Source organism: Microtus oregoni, unplaced genomic scaffold, assembly GCF_018167655.1.
Source record: "Microtus oregoni isolate MIOR12 unplaced genomic scaffold, Mior012 000009F_ref0000495, whole genome shotgun sequence".
In the NCBI taxonomy this organism is placed as follows: domain Eukaryota; kingdom Metazoa; phylum Chordata; class Mammalia; order Rodentia; family Cricetidae; genus Microtus; species Microtus oregoni.
In genome coordinates, this window is record NW_024543068.1 from 41,141,493 (window position 1) to 41,161,883 (window position 20,391).

Sequence of the window (20,391 nt, forward strand, 5' to 3'; positions counted from 1 at the left end):
GTTTATTATATTTTACAGTATTTCCCTAAGTAAAGAAATTGTATGTCATCATTGGGCAAGAATCATACACTAAAGGCTCCCTGCTACCTCACGCCGTCTCTCTTCTGTCTGAACTTGGACTTGGCGACACTAGCACTTCCGAGCACTGTGTGCTGAGGTGAACTGTGTAAGCGCAGTCCAGCTTCTCCCACACATTTGTCTCCTGGGCCTGCTTTGGAGCTGAGGCATATGAGCTTCAGGGAAAGCCTCATTAGTACAGTGGGCATTCATTCAGTCCTTGCCTGGTTCATATCTTTACATCCTGAATTTGTAATTCATGTATTTTCAAGATCTTAGCTCAGCTCTTACCAAGTAAGAAAATAAAACTGTTTGTGGCCACGTTTTTAGATTGACGCTAAGCCATTTGAAGGATAACTCAGCCTTTATATTTGAAGCTTAGCTGATTGTTGTCATAGTCGTCCTAATACTTATCTTTTGATTTTGTCATGACTGGTCTGTCATTTGTTTTTTGTGCAGGAGATCTTGTTGGATAATTCTGTGTTGGTAGGTCCCTGACCCCTGACTCCTAACCTTGTTGAGGTTTGCAGTGCTGTTTTTTCATATTGTTTTGGTTGCAGATGTTTTCCCTGCATTTCTGTGTTTAAGCTAACCATTAATGCACAAGCCAGTATGCATAGCATGTTTCTTGGTGTTTATTTGATATTAGTGTCAACAAGTCCTTCCTAACCTTCTCCAGCTGGTACACTTGCTCCTTGCACTAAATTTTGTAATATTTTTATTTAACATATTCATTTCATAAAAAAATTATAATTATGGTTTGATTTGGTGTCTGTGTTTTGCCTGCTTCGTTTGCCTGCTTTAATCCAGCCTACATTCCTTTCCCAGTTGACTTGCTGGAGAATGACATGGAGATGTGAAGCCTCCCGTTTGCTCTGTGTGATCGCCCCCAACCTCTTTTCCCAAACACATGAAGAGTATTTCTCAGCATGCTTTTTTTTAAAGGATTGTTTAGCTGATGAATGCTGCACCTGCCTTGTGTTACATGCTCATAAAATTCCAATCAAAATAACTAATATATTATTCATTTTTACTTAAATTTTCATATAGAGTACAGTTTCTAATCATTGGCCTTAACTACAATAATCTTGGGCACGAGTAGACTTGCTCTTTATATTTTACCTGCTGTGTGGTTCTATATACTAATTCTAACAATAGAGGTCTTAAACCTGACTGTGGCGACATTACCTTAAGGAATCTGTGAATGGCATTCTCCTCCTCCACTTGTGATGTCTAATGAAACATACTCACAAAACAGACTCCACCCTGTGTTTCACTGGTGACTACCTAATACCTTGGCTTCTAAACTTAGAGCCGGGCCTTCTCTGCATGTGTTCCTGTACAGTGGACAGGACCTGCCACCACCCGTCTTGTTTTTCTCTGAATTTAGGCTCACTTTCTACAGCAAACTCACCCACTTCGGTCCTGTTTTCCCATATATGCCACATCCCCAGGCCTCTGTCATGGCTGTACCACGTTTGTCGAGTTTTCACGTGACCATCACTGTGTCACAGTGCAGTGAACTGAGGTTATGCTCTGCAGAAAACACGCGTGAGACTCTGGCTCCAGCCTTCTGCTCCTCCAGACATAAGATATTGTAGGGAAAATACATTTTATATCTCTACATTTTATATTACTTAGGAGGTCCTTAAGTAAGCCTTTGTCTCTAGGATTGAGGCATGGTAGGCTGTGTCTTTAAGTAGAAGGCTGAGACAGGAAAATTGTGTGTTTAAGGCCAGCCTGGACTGTATGGCAAAATGCCCACTCAAAAGAAAAAAAACTAGCCCAGCAGTGGTGGCACATACCTTTAATCCCAGCACTTGGAAAGCAGACACAGGCAGGTATCTGTGAGTTTGAGGCCAACCTGATCTACAGAGTGAGTTCCAGGACAGCCAAGGCCACATACAGGAACTCTTGTCTCAAAAGAAAAAAAAAAAAAATTAAGAAATTTGTATCCAGAAACTTCTGATTTTCAATTGGTTATTTGAAGTACATTGCCAGACTTATCATTTGCTACAGATAACTATATATAGCTGCTGCCAAACCATTTGATTTGCATATATTATCTGTAGACATGTTACATGTATGTAGACATGTATGTAAAAGTTGCTGTTCTTTGGTGTTACTAAAGAATTTTTTCCAAGAGGCTGGAGCACTGGCTGCTCTACCAGAGGATCTGGGTTCAGTTCCATGCATCCACGTCGCAGCTCACAGCTGTCTGTAACTCCAGTTCCAGAAGATCCAACACCTTCACACGGGCAAAATACCAGTGCACATACAATAAAAAAATAGGTCATTTTTAAATTTTTTTTTAATTTAAAGACTGTTTCTGATCAATTTTCCTGAGTGAAATTTATTTGAAAATGCACTTTCTCTGTAATACTGCTGTGAGGAGCCACACCTATCAATCACTGAGTCTCGAGTGTCCCTGTTTGTGGGTCCTGTGGCGAGCACTTGGCTTGTTACTCTATGTTAACTCGGCAGTAGTTCTGTGGAAGCTAAGATCCAGAGAGGCTAAATGACTTGTCCATGTCACACAGCGAGCAAGTGATAGGTGGAGGGTTCATCCTGAGACTTCCTGACTCCAGAGCTTCCAGCTGAATCCATGCATTGTTTTGCCTATGTCACTGTGAATGTGTTCACTTCATAGGGAACCATAAGCATAATTGCATGAATACAATGTGTGAGTCCTTCCAATTGTGTTTCTTTTATCTCAGAACTATTTTTATCTTTGTCTTCTAACTTTGTCATAGCTGTTGCTTGTGTGTGTGTGTGTGTGTGTGTGTGTGTGTAGTGAATAATTAGTATGTGTATTATTCCTTGAGCTGTTTTGAGTTGTAATTGTGTATTCTAGAACAGTTGAAAAGGTTTTGCTGTATTTGATAAACTGTGTCCAGCCCACTAATGAGCTAAAAAGAATCAGAAAGTCCAGTGAATATGTACTGAGTGCCACCAAGAGGCCTATGTGTATTAGACCTACTGAGTGCCACCAAGAGGCCTATGTGTATAGACCTACTGAGTGCCACCAAGAGGCCTATATGTATTAGACCTACTGAGTGCCACCAAGAGGCCTATGTGTATTAGACCTACTGAGTGCCACCAAGAGGCCTATATGTATTAGACCTACTGAGTGCCACCAAGAGGCCTATGTGTATTAGACCTACTGAGTGCCACCAAGAAGCCTATATGTGTTAGACCTACTGAGTGCTACCAAGAGGCCTATATGTGTTAGACCTACTGAGTGCCACCAAGAGTCTTAGCTTTCATTCCCCACATCTCATCTTTCAGGTGAATCTTTGTAGCCCCTACCTGTTGCTGAGAAGAGCAGTGCTGGCTTGTTTGCGGCAGCTGGTGCAGAGGGAAGCAGTTGAAGTTTCAGAGCATGCTGTCCTGCTGGCCAGGGATAGCGGGGACCTGGCTGCAGGTGATTCTTTTCTTCAGTAATAAGAATTTCCATGTATACGTGAATTTTTTAAGTGATGAGTGTCTTAGGGTTTCTCTTACTATGAAGAGACACCATGACCACGGCAACTCTTATAAAGGAAAACATTTCATTGGGGTTCAGAGATTTAATCCATTATCATTATTAAGGGGAGCATGGCAGCAGGCAGGCAGACTTGGTGCTGAAGAGGTGGCTGAGAGTACTACCTTTTGTAGGCAACAGGAAGTGGTGTGAGACACTGGGTGGTATCTTGAGCATTTATGACACCTCAAAGCCCACCTTGAGTGACAGCACAGTTCCTCCAACAAAACCACACCTACTCTAACAAGGCCACACTCCCTTTGGGGGCCAATTTCTCTAAAGGTGGCACACGCCTTTAATCCCAGCACTTGGGAAGCAGAGGCAGGTGGATCTCTGAATTTGAGGCCAGCTCCGTCTACAGAGTGAGCTCCTGGACAGCCAGAAATATACAGAGAAACCCTGTCTTCAAAAACAAAACCACCTGTGAGTTTGAGGCCAGCCTGGTCTACAGAGCTAGTTCCAGGACAGGAACCAAAGCCACAGAGAAACCCTGTCTCGAAAAAAAAAAAAAGATATGTAAAGCTTAATGCGCAGGGAATTTGAAACACGCTGCAAAAGTCACCCCTTACAGTTATCATTTCACCTCGTGACAACAGCGGCTTAGAGCAGTGATTCTCAAATTGAGGCTAACCAGCAGTGTCTACCTCATGTGAGAACTTGTTAGAAATACTTGTTCTTAGCCGGTGGTGGTGGTGCACACCTTTAATCCCAACTGGAAGGCAGAGGCAGGATCTCTGTGAGTTTGAGGCCAGCCTGGTCTACAAGAGCTAGCTCCAGAACAGGCTCCAAAGCTATAGAAGAACCCTGTCTCAGTAAACAAAAACAGAAAGAAAAGAAAAGGGGGGGGGGGGGGAAGAAAAGAAAAAAAATACCATTTAGTTCTTACCCCAGCTCCGAACTTGAAATCTGGGAGCCAGAGCCCAGCGATCTGTGTTTTGCAGCCCTTCATCGTTCAGGGGTCCTGACTGACATCAGGGGTTGTTCACAGCAGCAGGATTTCTGAGCAGAAGGCAGTTGCCGCCAAGCCTGATGACCTGAATGGTGGTCCCAGAACCCATACAATGGAAGGGAAAACTGAGTCCCACACACTGTCCTTTGCCACGCATGCACAGTTGTGCCTAAACACCACTAAGCAGACAAACACTTAAGGAATTGGTAAAAGAAATTAATCCTAAAATAATTTTTCATACATGCTTGCCTTCCACCAAAACAACATTTTAATAAAATGGAGATGAATCCTGCTACACGTTAAAAGTTTTTTTTTTTTTTTGTCCCTTCTTCATTGTAAAACAGAATTCAGTATTGCTTAGTAAAATTTGTTGGTTTTCTTCTTTCTTTATGCCTGCAGGTGTATGCCTGTGTTTGGGTGTTTGCATGCGTGGCTGCAGGTACCTGAGGAGTTCAGGAGAGGACATTGGAGTCCTTGGAGGTGGAGTCTTAGGTGGTTGGGAACAAACTCAGGTCCTCTGGAAGAGCAGCAGATGCTCTTAATTACAGAGCCGTTTCTATCACCCCAGTAACATTTAAATAAATACCTAGTTTTATTTTGTGCATTGCTAAGAATTGAACCTAGCACCTCAGGCATTCTGGGCAAGTGCTCTGTCACTGAGCCACATTCCTGACCCTTATCCCTCCATTTTAGAACTGATAAAAGTAACTCAAACTTAATATAATTTTAACTGTAAATAATAATGTTATCATATTATTGTATGTATATTTCCAAAATTACTGTCATACATTTAGAAAGTCACAGCTTTTGCAAAGCTTCCCAGCTAAAGCTTTCAGGTCCATAATGTGTTTACTGTCAAAGCCTCTCCTGTTTATTCTATTAGTACATTGAAACGTTTGTGCTGGGTGATGATGGGTCTGGAAGGAATTTAGAGGGAAGGGTGGGTTGGCGAATATGATCAAAATTGTTGCGTGCATGTGTGCTGGTTTTTACACGTTAGCTTGACACAAGATAAAGTCACCTGAGATGAGAGAACCTCAATTGAGAAATTGGCTTTGTAAGATCGGCTGTAGGCAAACCTATAGAACATTTTCTTAATTGGTGATTGATTGGGGTGGGGGTATCCACCCATTGTGGGTGGTGCCATCTCTGAGCTCATGGTCCTGGCTGCTATAAAAAGTCAATCTGAGAAGCCAGTGAGCAGCACCTTTCTATGGCCTCTGCATCAGCTCTTGCCGCCAGGATCCTGCCCTGTGTGAGCCAAATAAACCCTTTCCTCCCAAGTTGCTTTGGTCATGGTGTTTCATCACAGCAACAGTGACCCTAACTAGGACAGCATGTGTGAAATTCTTACATGTTAATAAAAATAGTACATTTTGGAAAAATTCTGCTGACTTGGGTTACTCAACATGACTGTTGAGTTGTAATAATGTCAGGTCTTTCCCCAAAGAAACTTTTTAGTTTTTATTTACAACCAAAATTGTCTGTATCTATTGCTTTAGATTTTGCTGGTGTGAACATGTTATTAGTAGTATTAAGTTATGTGCGCACACACACATGTACACACAAACATATACAGAGAACTAGAAGAGGGAGTAGTTAGGAAGGCAATGTTTTGTTGTTGTTGTTTTTCAAGACAGAATTTCTTTTTATAACAGCCCTAACTGTCTCGAAACTCGCTCTGTAGACCAGGCTGACCACGAACTGCAAATGCTCGGATTAAAAGCATGCACCACTACTGCACACACACACCCCAGAGGGGCAATTTTCTGGTTTTTTAGAAAAGATGTTTTTATAATGTTCTATTTTGTGTGTTTGCAAGTGAGAGAGAGCATCAGCTGCTGAGCGAACCCATATCCTCTGCAAGTGCAGCCAGCGTCCTTACCCTTCAAGCCATCTCCATCTCCAGAGCCTTCATTTATCCTTACTTCTTTTGAACATTTTTTTTTAAATGCTTTTTGGCCAGGAAAAAATAAAATACTGCATAAGCTATGTGAGTAAAATTATAGTGGAAAACTCATTGTCTTATTCCTTTAAAATTTTTAATGCTTGGTGCTGGAGAGACGGCCAGCAGTTCAGAGCGCTTGTTCTTACAGAGGATCCCAGTTCAGTTCCCAGCACTCACGGGGTGACACACAGCCATCCGTGACTCCGATCAAGGGCATCCAATGCCCCCTTCCTGCCCCTGCAAGCCCCAGGCACACATATAGTGCATACATAGACATGTGGACAAAACACTCATACATATAATATAAATCTAAAAAAAATTCTAAATAAAAATTTAATATTTAAAACTCATTGAAAAGTTGAAAGAGCCATGCAGTGAATACATAATTGACCTTATCTACATCTTTAGGATGCTCATTGTATATGTGTCTCCATCCATATTCACAACACTGGCTGTTGTCATGTCATTTCAAAGCAGGCTGTAGGCCTCACAGTTAAGTCTACACACTTCACCTTGCATTCTCAAGAAGGGCATTGTCTTCCATGCCAGACCCAATTTCCAACCCAAGAAAGTCAGCAGTGATTTAGTAATATCATGAATTTACAGTCCCGAAGCCCCAGTCTGTGACTATCATTACTCAACATTAGTTAGTATATCCTCTTATGCTAATCTGAAATATCCCTACTGTTCCCTTCTGATCTTCAAAAGATAATTCAACTTTTAGAATATAATTGATTTTATAAATGCTAAGCTGAGCTAAATCAGCTGTACTGGTTTTTGACTTTTTCAGAATTAAAGGAAGTAGATGAAAGATTGAAGCTGTTTTTCTCCTCTGAGTTGCTGTGTCTCTCTTTGGTGGGAATGTTGTATAATGATGTATATGAACTCAGAGATTGAACCCTGTTCACCAGTCAGTAGTTGTTTACTGCTTAATTTGTTTTAAAACAAAATTAAGGAACTAGCGGGGTGGTTCAGTAGGGATAGGCCCTTGCCGCTAAACTTATGACCTGAGTTCAGTTCCTGGGGCCCACAGTTGTCATCTGACCTCCACACATGCATGATGCACACACAACCACTAATTAATTAATTAGATGTGATTTTTAAATTATTTAGATTTTTTTAACTGGATTTGGTGGTACAGTTCTGTAATTTGCCTACTCGGGAGACAGACAGAAGGATCTCACATTCAAAACTTAGCCTGGATTAATTCCCCAGTAGCACCCAACAAATCAGAGCCTTTATACTAGAACAAGGAAACTTATTGATCATGTTTACTGGTTTGAATTTCACTTTAAACCAAAAAAAAAAAGAATTCTGATAAATAATAGATAAAATATATGTGTGCATTCTGAATTGCTGCATTGACCATTAATTAGATAATATTTAACCTAATTAAGGTGACATTAACAACTTTATAAATTTTTCATTGCACTTATATGTGGGTTTGCACACATGTGGAGGTCAGAGTAGTCATTGGTTCTCTCATTTCCTTCATGTGAGTTCCAGAGTTGTCAAATTTCTCAGCAGGGATCTTTATGCTCTGAATTGCTGGATGCCTTATATCACTAGCTCTTAAAAGAGTTTGTTTTTTTTTTTTTTTAATGGCTATGCAGGGTTGTAAGTTACCCCAGAGATTGACTGTGAATTAATTTCAACTTCAGTAGATTAAACACAATGTCTAGGCTAATCTCTGAAGTACATTGATAGGTGGTGTTTAGTGACCGCTGAACATGTGTGTTTCCCAAATGGCAGTTCTGTCTTCTGTGTTACTTAGCTCATCGGTTTTCTTCTTGGCAGATGCTAACATCAAAGAAGTGGGCCTTGAAGGGGCGCTGCTGGCCTTACTAGATAAAGAAACAGACAAAAGCTTATGCCAGGATATCAGAGAGACTCTACATCACATGCTGACCTCTATGGCAGTGGAGAAGCTGTCCTTTTGGTTAAAACTTTGTAGAGATGTACTTGCTGCATCTGCTGGTGAGTACTGGGAACTGCTAATTACAGCAGTAAAATCAGAAGAAGAAACCTAGTTGGAAATGGTCTGCCATTGACAACAGTTTCTCTTCTCTGTTTAAGTATTGTATGGTCATTGCTTTCTTCAAATGCTATTATTATTAGAGTTCTCTTGGATTTCCACAACATAAATATAATGATTAGCTTGTTTTTTCTTCTTTTGTCTTAGATAATTTTTTCTGTAATAATTTTTTTTGTCTTTTTGAAAAAAAGATTTATTTTTGTATGTGTGACTGCGTGGGGATTTGTGCATGTATGAGTGTAATGCTCTCAGAGTCCAGAAAAAGGCATTGGGTCGCCTAGAGCTGGGGTTGCAGGTGGTAGTGAGCTGCCGTATGGGTGCTGGGAACCATTTTTTTTTTTAAACAAAGTCTTATATGTAGGCTAGTCCCACAGAGACTGGTTTTTTCTCCCAAATGCTGGAATGAAGGTTGTGTACCACAACACTTGGCTTTTTGTTTTTGTTCTTTTTGTTTTGTTTGGTTTGGCTTGGCTTGGCTTGGTTTATTTTATTTTGCTTTTCAAGAAAAGGTTACACTGTGTTCCAAACAGCCTTGATTTCAGGAACTGACTTTGTCAAGCAGGCTGGTCTCAAAATCAGAGCTCCCTGGTCTCTGCCTCCCAAGTGCTGGGCTAAAGGTATTCACCCCGGGGCTGCAGAGATGGCTCAGAGGTTAAGAACACTGACTACAACTCTTATAAAGGAGTACATTTAATTGGGGCTGGCTTACAGTTTAGAGATTTAGTCCATTGTCATCAGGGCAGGAAGCCTGACAGTGTGCAGGCATACAGGGTCCTGGAGAGGGAACTGAGAGTTCTACATCTTGATCCACAGACAGTAGAAGGAGACTGTGTGCCACATTGGGTGTAGCTTGGGTATAGGAGACCTCCAAAGCTGCCCCCATAGTGACACAGTTCTTCCAACAAGACCTTGTCTACTCCAATAAGGCCATGCTTCCTAATAGCGCCCCTCTCTATGGGCCTATGGGGGCTATTTTCTTTCAAACCACCGCATAGTTATATCATTTCTTTGCATATGTTATAAATGATTGAGAGATTGCTACATGTCATCATAATAGAAGAGTTACCATAGTTCACATTTTGTGATTCTGTGAGGCCTTGTGCTGTGTAATGAGCTGGCAGTACCAACACTCAATTGTTTGTTTGTTTGTTTGTTTGTTTTGATTTGATTTGATTCTTTATTCTTTAGGGGCCCACCACCCAGCTCCCAAATAAATCACATGGAATCTTATTCTGTCTTTATTCTTTCTTATAAATGCCTTAGTTTGGCTTGTTTCTAATCAGTTTTTTGTTTGTGTGTTTGTTTGTTTTGGTTTTTTGAGACAGGTTTTTCTCTGTGTAACAGCCCTAACTGTCCAGAAACTAGCTCTTGTAGACCAGGCTGGCCTCACACTCACAAAGATCCACCTGTGTCTGCCTCCCAAGTGCTGGAATTAAAGGCGTGCGCCACCACCACCTTCTCTAGCCAGCTTTTCTTAAATTAGCTCATCTACCTTTTGCCTCTGGGCTTTTACCTTTTTCTACTCTATATTCCTTTTCTTTACTTCTTACTCCATGTCTGCCTGACTGAGTGGTGGGGTGACTGGTCCCACGTATCCTCCTCCTTTTCTTACTCCTCTATCTCTCTTCCCAGATTTCTCCTCCTGTTTATTCTCTTTACCTGTCAGCCCTGCCTATTCTTTCTCCTGCCTCACTATTGGCTGTTCAACTCTTTATTAGACCAATCAGGTGTTTTAGACATGTTCCACAGCATAAAAGAATGTAACACATCTTTAACTAACATTCTACAACACTCAGTAGTTGACGTTTTGAACAGTCTGGTCTCTCCACAGTTAATAATGTTAATTTCAAATAGTGTTAGATCTGTATTAGTCAAGAGTAACAGGATTTACAGAATTATCCTGTCTATATGTATATATAGAAAGGAGATTTACTAAAATGGCACAGACTGTGGTCCACCTGATCCAACAATGGAAGCCTACTAACCCATAGTTCAAGAATCCAGTAGTTGTTCAGTCTGCGAGGCTGGATGTCTCAGCTGATCTACAGTGTATGCCAGAATCCCAAAGAAGTAGGCTCTAATGCCACTGAATTAATCGACTTGCTAGAAGGTGAGAGCAAGCAGGCAAAGAGCAACAGCTTCCTTCTTCCATGTCCTTATATAGGCTGCCAGCAGAAGGCGTAGCCCAGATTAGATCTTGGTTAAAGGCTTGTCTTCCTACCTCAAAGATCTGGATTAGAAGAGACAGTCATTCTTCACATTAACCGGAAATCCCTCACAGGTGTGCCTTCCATTTTGGGGTTTTAATTGATTCAAGATGTAGTCAAGTTTACACTCAAGAATAGCATCACAGATGCCCAATATGGGCTGCATGTCTGTGATCCCATCCCGTGGAGATACTGGCCGAAGAATAAGGAATTCATAATGAGTGTGGGACCAGACTAGTCTATATAAGGTTACCTGAAACAGAAACAAAACTGGGGTGCTGGCACATGCCTGTAATCGCAGCACTTGGGAGATCAGAAATTAAATGTCATCCTTAGCCACATAGCAAGTTTGAGGCCAGCCTGGGATACATGAGAGACCCTGCCTCAAAAAAAAAAAATTTAATTTAATTTAAAAATTTAAAATAAAATTAAAGAATTCAATAAATATTGAAAACCATGTTATTTGACTAATGTCTTAGCTTAATAAAAAGAATATGTGTTTGAGGTCTTAAACTGTGTCTCTCCTTAATTTAAGTGAAAATGAGAAGAGAAAAAAGAAATTTCACTTTAGGCAAAATGATTTTTTTATGCATTAATGTTCTACCTGCATGTGTGTCTGTGTGAGGATGTCAGACCCCTAGAACTGGAGTTACGGTTTAAGCTGCCATGTGGCTGCTGGGAATTGAATTCAGAACCTCTCTGGAAGAGCAGCCAGTGCTGGGAATTGAATTCAGAACCTCTCTGGAAGAGCAGCCAGTGCTGGGAATTGAATTCAGAACCTCTCTGGAAGAGCAGCCAGTGCTCTTAACCACCAGTCTCACCAAAAAGTAATTTCTTTAATCTGATGTAAGTTTTTTTGTTTTTGTTTTTCGAGACAGGGTTTCTCTGTAGCTTTGGAGCCTGTCCTGGAACTAGCTCTTGTAGACCAGGCTGGCCTTGACCTCACAGGGATCCCCCTGCCTCTGCCTCCCAAGTGCTGGGATTAAAGGCGTGTGCTACCACTGCCTGGCTCTGATTTAATCTTTTAACTCACCCTCTGAATAGGCCGGATTATTCCTTTTTACAGAGGAAGTTGTCTTGAACAAATTAGTAACTTAAAGACACAGATTCAGCTCTTTTGCCGTCTGTTTCCCTTTCAAACCTACTTATTTTCTCAGCGTCCCAGCACCTTCCAGTGTAGTCAGCAGAGGTCCCTCATGGGTAAACTATGTGAAAGGAGAAAGTACTGTGGCATTTCTAGAGATTTGTCTGTTTTGTCCAATTTGACCTCTTTTTTTTTTTTTAATTATGTATATAGTATTGTGCCTGCAGGCCAGAAGAGGGCACCAGATCTCATTACAGATGGCTGTGGGCCACCGTGTGGTTGTTGGGAATTGAACTCAGGACTCTGGAAGAATGGCCTATGCTCTTAACCTCTGAGTCATCTCTCCAGCCCCGATTTGACTTCTTAGTGGTTGGTCCTCCTGTGATCTATATGTCTGTAACTTAAAACCTGGTAAGGACTTCTGCTTTGAAAGAAAATGTGGCTCTGGCTGGGGATCCAGTTCAGTGGTAGAGCGCTGCCTTCCACATGTGCTGCCCGAGGTCAGACCCCAGGGAGAGAAGAAAAGAGCACCTCTAATGGTGGGAACAGGATGATTCAGAGACAGGTTCATCCTCAGCTACATAGCAAATTCATTGCCATCCTGGCGACATGAAACCCTATTTCAAACCAAAAAACTTAAAAATGTGTACATAATGAGATTGATTTTTTTTCTATTATCTTTCTTATTTAAATTTTTTTCTGCTCTTTCTTCCTCTACTCCCTGAGTACTGGGATCCTGGTGTGCACCGCCATGCCCAGCTTTTCTTAATTTTGAATTTGTATTCCCTGAGGCTCCCAATTCAGCTGTGTTTTGTCAATAACATTTCATTTTGTTTGCTCTGGCACCTCCCTGACCAAAAATCATAGAAAATGATCCCATACCTAGCATTTTCATCTAGTAGCTCATGGCTTCTGGGAGCAGTATCTATCCAGTACCTAAGCAGGATACCCTTGTTCAAACTCATTAACACACACATACACACACTTCAATTAACAACTCAAAAAAGGTCATTTACGATGATACATATTTACTATCCCTTCTTCGACTCCTTTTCCCCCAGTATTTTCCACTTCTGCCTTCATATGACATATGTTCCACACTCCTCTCACCCTCTCCGGGGCCTTTCTGGACTCCTGGCCGCTACAGACACTCCAAACTAAACGTACAAATCTAAAAATTTGAAACTAGGATCCTTATGAGAGAGAACATGAGCCATTTGTCTTTCTGGACCTGTTTCAACTCAGTATATTTCCAGTTCTGTCTTCCTGCAGAGTTTATAATTTCATTTTTCTTATCATTCATCAGTTCACGAATGTCCAGACTGACAGAGAGCAGCAAGCGTGGATGAGCAGGAACCTCTGTGTTAGGACAGGGAGTCCTTTGGGTAATTCCTAGAAATGGTGTAGCTGGATCATCTGGTAATTCCCTTCTAGCTTTTTAAGAAAGATACATGCTGGGCTGGAGAGATGGCTCAGTGGTTAAGAGCATTGCCTGCTCTTCCAAAGGTCCTGAGTTCAATTCCCAGCAACCACATGGTGGCTCACAACCATCTGTAATGAGGTCTGGTGCCCTCTTCTGGCCTGCAGGCATAGACACAGAACATTGTACACATAATAAATAAATATTAAAAAAAAATTTAAAAAAAAAAAAAGAAAGATACATGCTTCCCGGCGGTGGTGGCGCACGCCTCTAATCCCAGCACTCGGAGGCAGAAGCAGGCGGATCTCTGTGAGTTCGAGGCCAGCTTGGTTTACAGAGTGAGTTCCAGGACAGGCTTCGAAGCTACAGAGAAACCCTGTCCCAAATGGAAGGTAGGAAGGAAGGAAGGAAGGAGGGAGGAAGGAAGGAGGGAGGAAGGAAGGAGGGAGGAAGGAAGGAGGGAGGGAGGGAGGAAGGAAGGAAGGAAGGAAGGAGGGAAGGAAGGAAGGAAGGAAGGAAGGAGGGAGGGAAGGAAGGAGGGAGGGAAGGAAGGAAGGAGGGAGGGAGGGAAGGAAGGAAGGAAGGAAGGAGGGAGGGAAGGAAGGAAGGAAGGAAGGAGGGAGGGAAGGAAGGAAGGAAGGAGGGAGGGAAGGAAGGAAGGAAGGAGGGAAGGAAGGAAGGAGGGAGGAAGGAGGGAGGGAGGAAGGAAGGAAGGAAGGAAGGAGGGAAGGAAGGAGGGAGGGAAGGAAGGAGGGAGGGAAGGAAGGAAGGAAGGAAGGAGGGAGGAAGGAAGGAGGGAAGGAAGGAAGGAAGGAGGGAAGGAAGGAAGGAAGGAAGGAGGGAGGGAGGGAAGGAAGGAAGGAAGGAAGGAGGGAGGGAGGGAGGAAGGAAGGAAGGAAGGGAGGAAGGAAGGAAGACTTCCATGCTGATTTCCGTGGTGTCTGCCTGTTTGCACTTTTGCCAACAGTGAACAAGGTTCCTCTTTCCCCACATATGTGTAAGAGTGGAGATTAAAGAACCAGAGGTGGGAAGAACACTTAGGGAGCTAACTGCTGCCACCCCGGGAAACACAAGGCTCTGCTTCTGTGGTTCTAGCAGACTGCACCTGGTACTGCGTGAGGGGCTGAGTGGACACCATGTCCACTGCAGCCTCCTTTTGTTCTGGCATGTGGAACGGGGAGATTAAAAATCTTTTCCTGGTGATTTCTTTATACCCTTGCCTTCTATCTTGACCTCTTTTGATACTGCAGGTCTGGTTTATTCTCTCATTGGTATTTTGTTTTTGTTTTTTGTCTTTTTATTAATGCTCTGTAGTTTGACTTCATCCTTTCTTATTGGGAAAATGTCTTTCCATCTCTGTAGACTGTTTTGTTTTTGTTTTTGTTTTTTTGTTAGTGGCTTGAACTCATCTGCTTGTCTCTACCTTCAGAGTGTAAGGAACATTCTGGTTCTCATCACCACATCTGGTTCGGTATAGACTTTGTAGTCACAGTGTGTTCTTGGCTAAAACTTTGTTAGTGAGTTCTTTGCTATTCTAACACACACCAAAAAGTGTGGAAAATATTGACATATACAAGATACTTTAAGAATAATAGATTGGGGGCTGGAGAGATGACTCAATGGTTAAGAGCACTGGCTACTCTTCCAAAGGTCCTGAGCTCAATTCCCAACAACCACATGGTGGCTCACAACCATCTGTAATGAGATCTGGTGCCTTCTGGCCCTCAGACATACAAGCAGGCAGAATACTGTATATATAATAAATAAATAAATAATCTTTTTATAAAGATTAATAGGTTGGTTTGTTTTATGGCATTCCTTCCATTTAGTTTATAAGGTTACCAGTTAGCCAGTTAAGAAGTGTAGGTTTGGTGGTATATGTCTTTAATCCCTACACCCTACAGGCAAATCTCTAGGAATTCAAAACCAACTAGTACACTGACCCTGTATCAAAAGAAAAAGTTAGCCAGGCGGTGGTGGCGCACGCCTTTAATCCCAGCACTCGGGAGGCAGAGGCAGGCGGATCTCTGTGAGTTCGAGACCAGCCTGGTCTACAAGAGCTAGTTCCAGGACAGGCTCCAAAACCACAGAGAAACCCTGTCTCGAAAAACCAAAAAAAAAAAGAAAAAGTTAAACAGTTAATAAGAAACAGTTCCGTGATTGGTAACTAGAAGCATAACTTTGAGACTATAATAATAGCAGTGAATGTTCTAACAAAAAAGTGTGTGCATGTCCCCTGACTATTTCAAGAATCTCCTTAAACCCACTTCAGGCCTTATTGTCGAGATTTTGAATTTTATTAAGTACAGCCATCTTCATGCAAGGGATTAATAATTATCACAGTATGTGGTAATTTTATCATCATTATTGGTGTGTGTGTGATTGGAGTGCACATGTACATGTCTGTGGAGGTCAGAATGACAACTCATTGTTGCCAGTTGCTATGAGACCTAATTATCTTATGTCGTCATAAAGGTGTATGATTGGTTAATAGTAATTCTAGTCTGCATTTGGAGTTGTATTTTGTGTTCTTTAATAGCTGTGTCTTCCAATTAATTGTAGTTACTTATGTTTTCCCTTGACGAAGATTTCACAGCTGTAACTTGCCTGGATACAATGCAAGAGGAAGAAGGAGACAGGGGTGACGATGCCTCGGTTTTGACCAGCAGGAGTGATGGGAAACCACACCCTTTCAGTAATCCTAGATGGGCCACCAGAGTCTTTGCTGCTGACTGTGTCTGTAGAATAATTAACCAGTGTGCAAATGCGAACCGTGCCCATTTTGACATCGCTTTGGCACAGGAAATGAAAAAAAGTGATTCGAGAAGTAAGTAGCACGGAGCGGAACAGCCAGGATGAAAGCAGAGAGCTGACTGCCATGGTTCCCACCTAAAATAAAGCCTCGGCACTGCCGGGCCTTATTCTCGCTGCACCAGCCCACGGCCTTCTTGCGCTGTATTCAGATAATAAGATATTTATTACAGGTTCAGTTCCTGGAACCTGTATGGTAGAAGGGAAGAACCAGTTCCTGGTGGTTGCATGCATTATGACACACATATTCATAATATACATGTGCACATGCACACACACACGTTAGGAAATGTAATATTTTTAAAAAAATTTAAATCAAAATGCTAGTATTGCCAGTCTGAATATACATTGTGTTTAATAGTTTTCAAGCAAGCATTTATTTTATTTTTTTATTTTTATGGTTTGTTTTTTTTTTTAAAGAAAGTAAGCTATTTTTTTTCATTATACATACCAATCCAAGTTCCCACTCCCTTCCCTCCTCCCATTCCCTCCACATACTCTCCCACCCCATCCCTATCCAGTCTTCAGAGAGAGTAAGGTACATTGCTTTGGGGACGGTCCAAGGCCTTCCCTTCTATATCTAGGCTGAGCAAGGTATATATCCAAAGAGAATAGGTTCCCAAAAAGCCAATACATGCAGTTGGGATAAATCCTGGTGCCACTGCCAGTGGCCCCGCAGTCTGCCCCAGCAATTCAACTGTCAGTCACATTCAGAAGGACTAGTTTGGTCCTATGCTTGTTTCTTCCCAGTCCGGCTGGAGTTGGTGATATTTTCATGTATGTTTGGGATGAACGTAGTTTTAGACACTAACGATACAAAATCAGTGTGCCATTCACTGATACTCTCTGACTCCATGCTAGAAATGAAGACTGTAGTTGGCTTTTACTAAGAGGTGGTGGTTTTATTGTGAACTCTAACATGTTTTCTAGGTAAACGCTGGTTTCCTAAGTACTACTGGAACCCTTAAGTGATTTACTTTTGTTTCTCAGAATTTTTATAGCAAGAATATGCTTTAGGAATGAAAGGAATTTGCATTTTTCATTTCTGTAGCTAGAGTTGTTTTTATATGTTTCTGTGTTTGACAAGACAGGAAAAACATAATCCATATAAAGAGCCACATGGAACTTTTTAAAGTCCCTTGTCACCAACTTGGCATAAAGAAAATGAATTACTGCCAAGTTCGTCACACCCCGAGCTCTGCTAAATACAATTAATTCATGTGCTTTTATCAGACAGTCCGGACAAAGTGTTTATTGAGGAAACTGCTAGCACTTGTTCTTAAAGACTGTTAATTCTGCTTTGGGCTTTTGCACAGCTATATATATAACATTTTGGTTTCAGATGGTTTTGTGTATATTTGAGTGTGCATTAAATTTAGCCTAAAAATCTATTTAACACAGGATGAAACAGAGCAGTAAATCAAATCAAGAGAGCCTAAAAGCAAGTGTGGGCTATGAAATAAGGAGAGAACATTATCACGGAACGCAAATCTTAGTTTCAGCTTATTCTTCTTCATGATAATGCATATTTTTCATCTTCTAGATGATTTTTTGGTGCTCCACCTTGCTGACCTAATTCGCATGGCTTTTATGGCTGCAACAGACCATAGTGACCAGCTGCGTCTCTCTGGCCTTGACACGCTCTTGGTTGTTATTCGGCGGTTTGCAGATATTGCAGAGCCAGAGTTTCCAGGTCATGTTATCCTGGAACAGTATCAAGCCAATGTAAGTGTCACTTGTTCAGGTTCTCCTGGTACTACTACTAACACACATACCGATAAAAGCTACGAAGTCATCTCATGTCACCTTTTAGTTCATAAAGACTCTCTTCTAACCTGTGGCCCTTAACATCGGTGCATAGAAAATACATGTATTTGTAGAACAAATCTAGTAGCTAGCGTTTGATAAAGCTTCAAGTAAAATCAAAATCATGTATTTAAAATAGTAGCTTATAACCTTAAGGATTAATTTTTATAATTAAAACCTTTTTAATTTACAGGAACAGACATTTTTTAGTAGGAAATTTTTTTGCAAAATGTCTGAGTAAGCAACATAACAGTAAATAATTGGGCTACGTACATGCTTTGCCTTCCTTACTCCCAGATTGGAGTGCCACATGCAACCTCCCTCGGCATTTATTTTTCTACATTTAGAAAAGAACCTGGTTTCGTGATCTTTCTGTGTTTAATAGTCCAAGGATGGAAGTAGAACCGTCCATCTTGTAATCTGTCGGTTGATTGACAGGTAGTTGGTGATAGTTAGGAATAAGCAGACCGTGTAGAACAGTTCTCTAGTTGGGTGGCCAGCTCCTTCACTTCTTCCCAGCAAACAAAGCCAGTGTATGCATGGAGATGTAGCCAAAGAGGGGCTGCAGTGCATGGAATTACCGTCTTGGAACAGTACTATACCAGCTTGGTTATGTCCTCATAGAACTCCAGATGCAAGAAACACAGTTTGGCAAGAAAATGGAGGATTCTCCATGCTGGCTTTACTCCAAGTACACGCCCCCCCCCCCCCCACACACACACACACCTCTGATTGGTAGCAAGATGATTCTTCCCACACTCAGATCTTTATACAGAAAATAGCCCCTCTTCAGCAAAAGTCTTGAGAGATTTGGATACCTGGAGCCAGTTACTAGCTCCACAGCAAAACACAGACCTTCCCCAGAGGCAGAAATGTGCTGTCGTATGGGGCAGACAGGAGACATCCTAAATGGATGATTTCCAATGTTAAAGTGATGCTCTCTTGTTGATGTTTGTCAAATCCTGTGATTCCTTGTCAGGTTGGAGCAGCTCTTAGACCAGCCTTCACTTCAGAGACACCGCCTGACATCACTGCCAAGGCCTGTCAGGTGAGTGGATACAGAGTGGAGACTTAAAGAGGCGGAATCCAGAGCTCCAGTCTCAGGGTCACATTGGCACACCCTTTTCCTTTCCTTTGGACGTTTGGGAAACAGCCTGCTTCTTCCCCAGTGCATGGTGCCCCAGGCTGCGAGAGTCCCAATTTACTAGAACAGTGTATGTTGATGAGCCTGTCAGTGTTTCTTCTGTTCCTGTTACAAATACTGTCACAGCTGGGTATGGTGGTGCATGCCTTTAATCCCAGCACTCAGGAGGCACGCAGACCTAACACTGAGTTCGAGGTCAGCCTGTTCTACACAGTGAGTTTTAGAACATCCAGGGCCAAAACCCTGTCTCGAAAAACCAAAAAAAATAAAGTAAAAATATTGCCACAGCAAGTCATCCCGCATGGGGCCTGCCAGTGGATACACTGCACGGGGGGAGGGGAGAAGGTCAGAAAGGGGCAGATTATGAAACACACCAGCAGTGTATGCAAACACCTGCTTTCCCCATTACCAGCAGCAGTATGAGCTAGCAGACTTTTATTTAGACTTTTATTGACTAAGAACGGTGTGTCAGGAGAGCATAGGTTGGCATTTCAAGCAAAGTTAAGCATGTTTTCCTGTCTCTAAGAGCTGTGTGACACAGTTGGAAACAGCGGGCATCCTTGGCATGGGTGTCCTGTCCAATAGGTGACCTGAAGGAAAAGTTATAGACATAGCACAGAAACTTAGCTTGCAGCAGCTCCTTCATCTTTCTTGTTCTTTTCATTATTCTTAGAGGCTGTCTCGTGCTACAGTTGAGTGTGGGCCCTCGTGCGTGCCATCTACAGTGTGTGTTCTGTCACTGGCACACCTTCCCAGCATTCACCTTCTTTTTACCTGCTTGAATTTTGGAGCTATTTGAGTGCAGGCATTATTAATGGACTGTGTATTAAGGAAATTTTGCTCAAAGCCCTTAATTTGGCATCTCTTTGTATCAGTGTTCTTTTTATAAACCACCTGAAATCTTAGTAAATGAGACAAGAATTAAATAAATATATGTTGGCCAGGTGCTGGTGGCACACGCCTTTAGTCCCAGTACTCAGGAGGCAGAGACAGGCAGATCTCTGTGAGTTCAAGGCCAGCCTGGTCAACAGAGTGAGTTCCAAGACAGGCTTCAAAGTTACACAGAGAAACCTTATCTTGAAAAACCCAAAATGAATAAATGAATGAATGAATAGATGTTCTCCTCTATGTAAATAGAGTTATGTTCTGAGCAGTGGTGGCACACACCTTTAATCCCAGCATTTGGGAGGCAAAGGCAGGAGAATCTCTGTGAGTTCTAAGCCAGCCTGGTCTACACAGTTCCAGTACTGCCAGGGCTATTACACAGAAAACTCTGTCTTGAAAAACGAATAAACAAAATGGGGTTCTGTATCAATAAATCTATCACAAATAGAAAATGCATGTAGTGCGTCAGTTCCAGCCACTGTTCCTGGGCAACCTGGCACCAGCAGCTGACTTGGTCCCCTT

At 42.0% G+C, this 20,391-nt stretch overlaps 1 protein-coding gene across 9 annotated transcripts in view; it reads left to right on the forward strand.

Annotated features, from left to right (window-relative positions):
* Heatr5a (HEAT repeat containing 5A) overlaps positions 1–20,391 on the forward strand; it is a 101,471-nt gene that overhangs the window by 61,048 nt on the left and 20,032 nt on the right. For 6 of the 9 annotated variants that reach the window (XM_041658339.1, XM_041658342.1, XM_041658341.1 and 3 more), the window contains 6 exons: positions 517–543; positions 3,346–3,481; positions 8,275–8,454; positions 15,811–16,050; positions 17,578–17,759; positions 18,820–18,888. In XM_041658339.1, coding sequence (XP_041514273.1) covers positions 517–543; positions 3,346–3,481; positions 8,275–8,454; positions 15,811–16,050; positions 17,578–17,759; positions 18,820–18,888 — 834 coding nt within the window. The remainder of the gene's footprint in view (positions 1–516; positions 544–3,345; positions 3,482–8,274; positions 8,455–15,810; positions 16,051–17,577; positions 17,760–18,819; positions 18,889–20,391) is intronic. The other 3 variants (XM_041658343.1, XM_041658344.1, XM_041658346.1) reach the window with 1 other exon arrangement.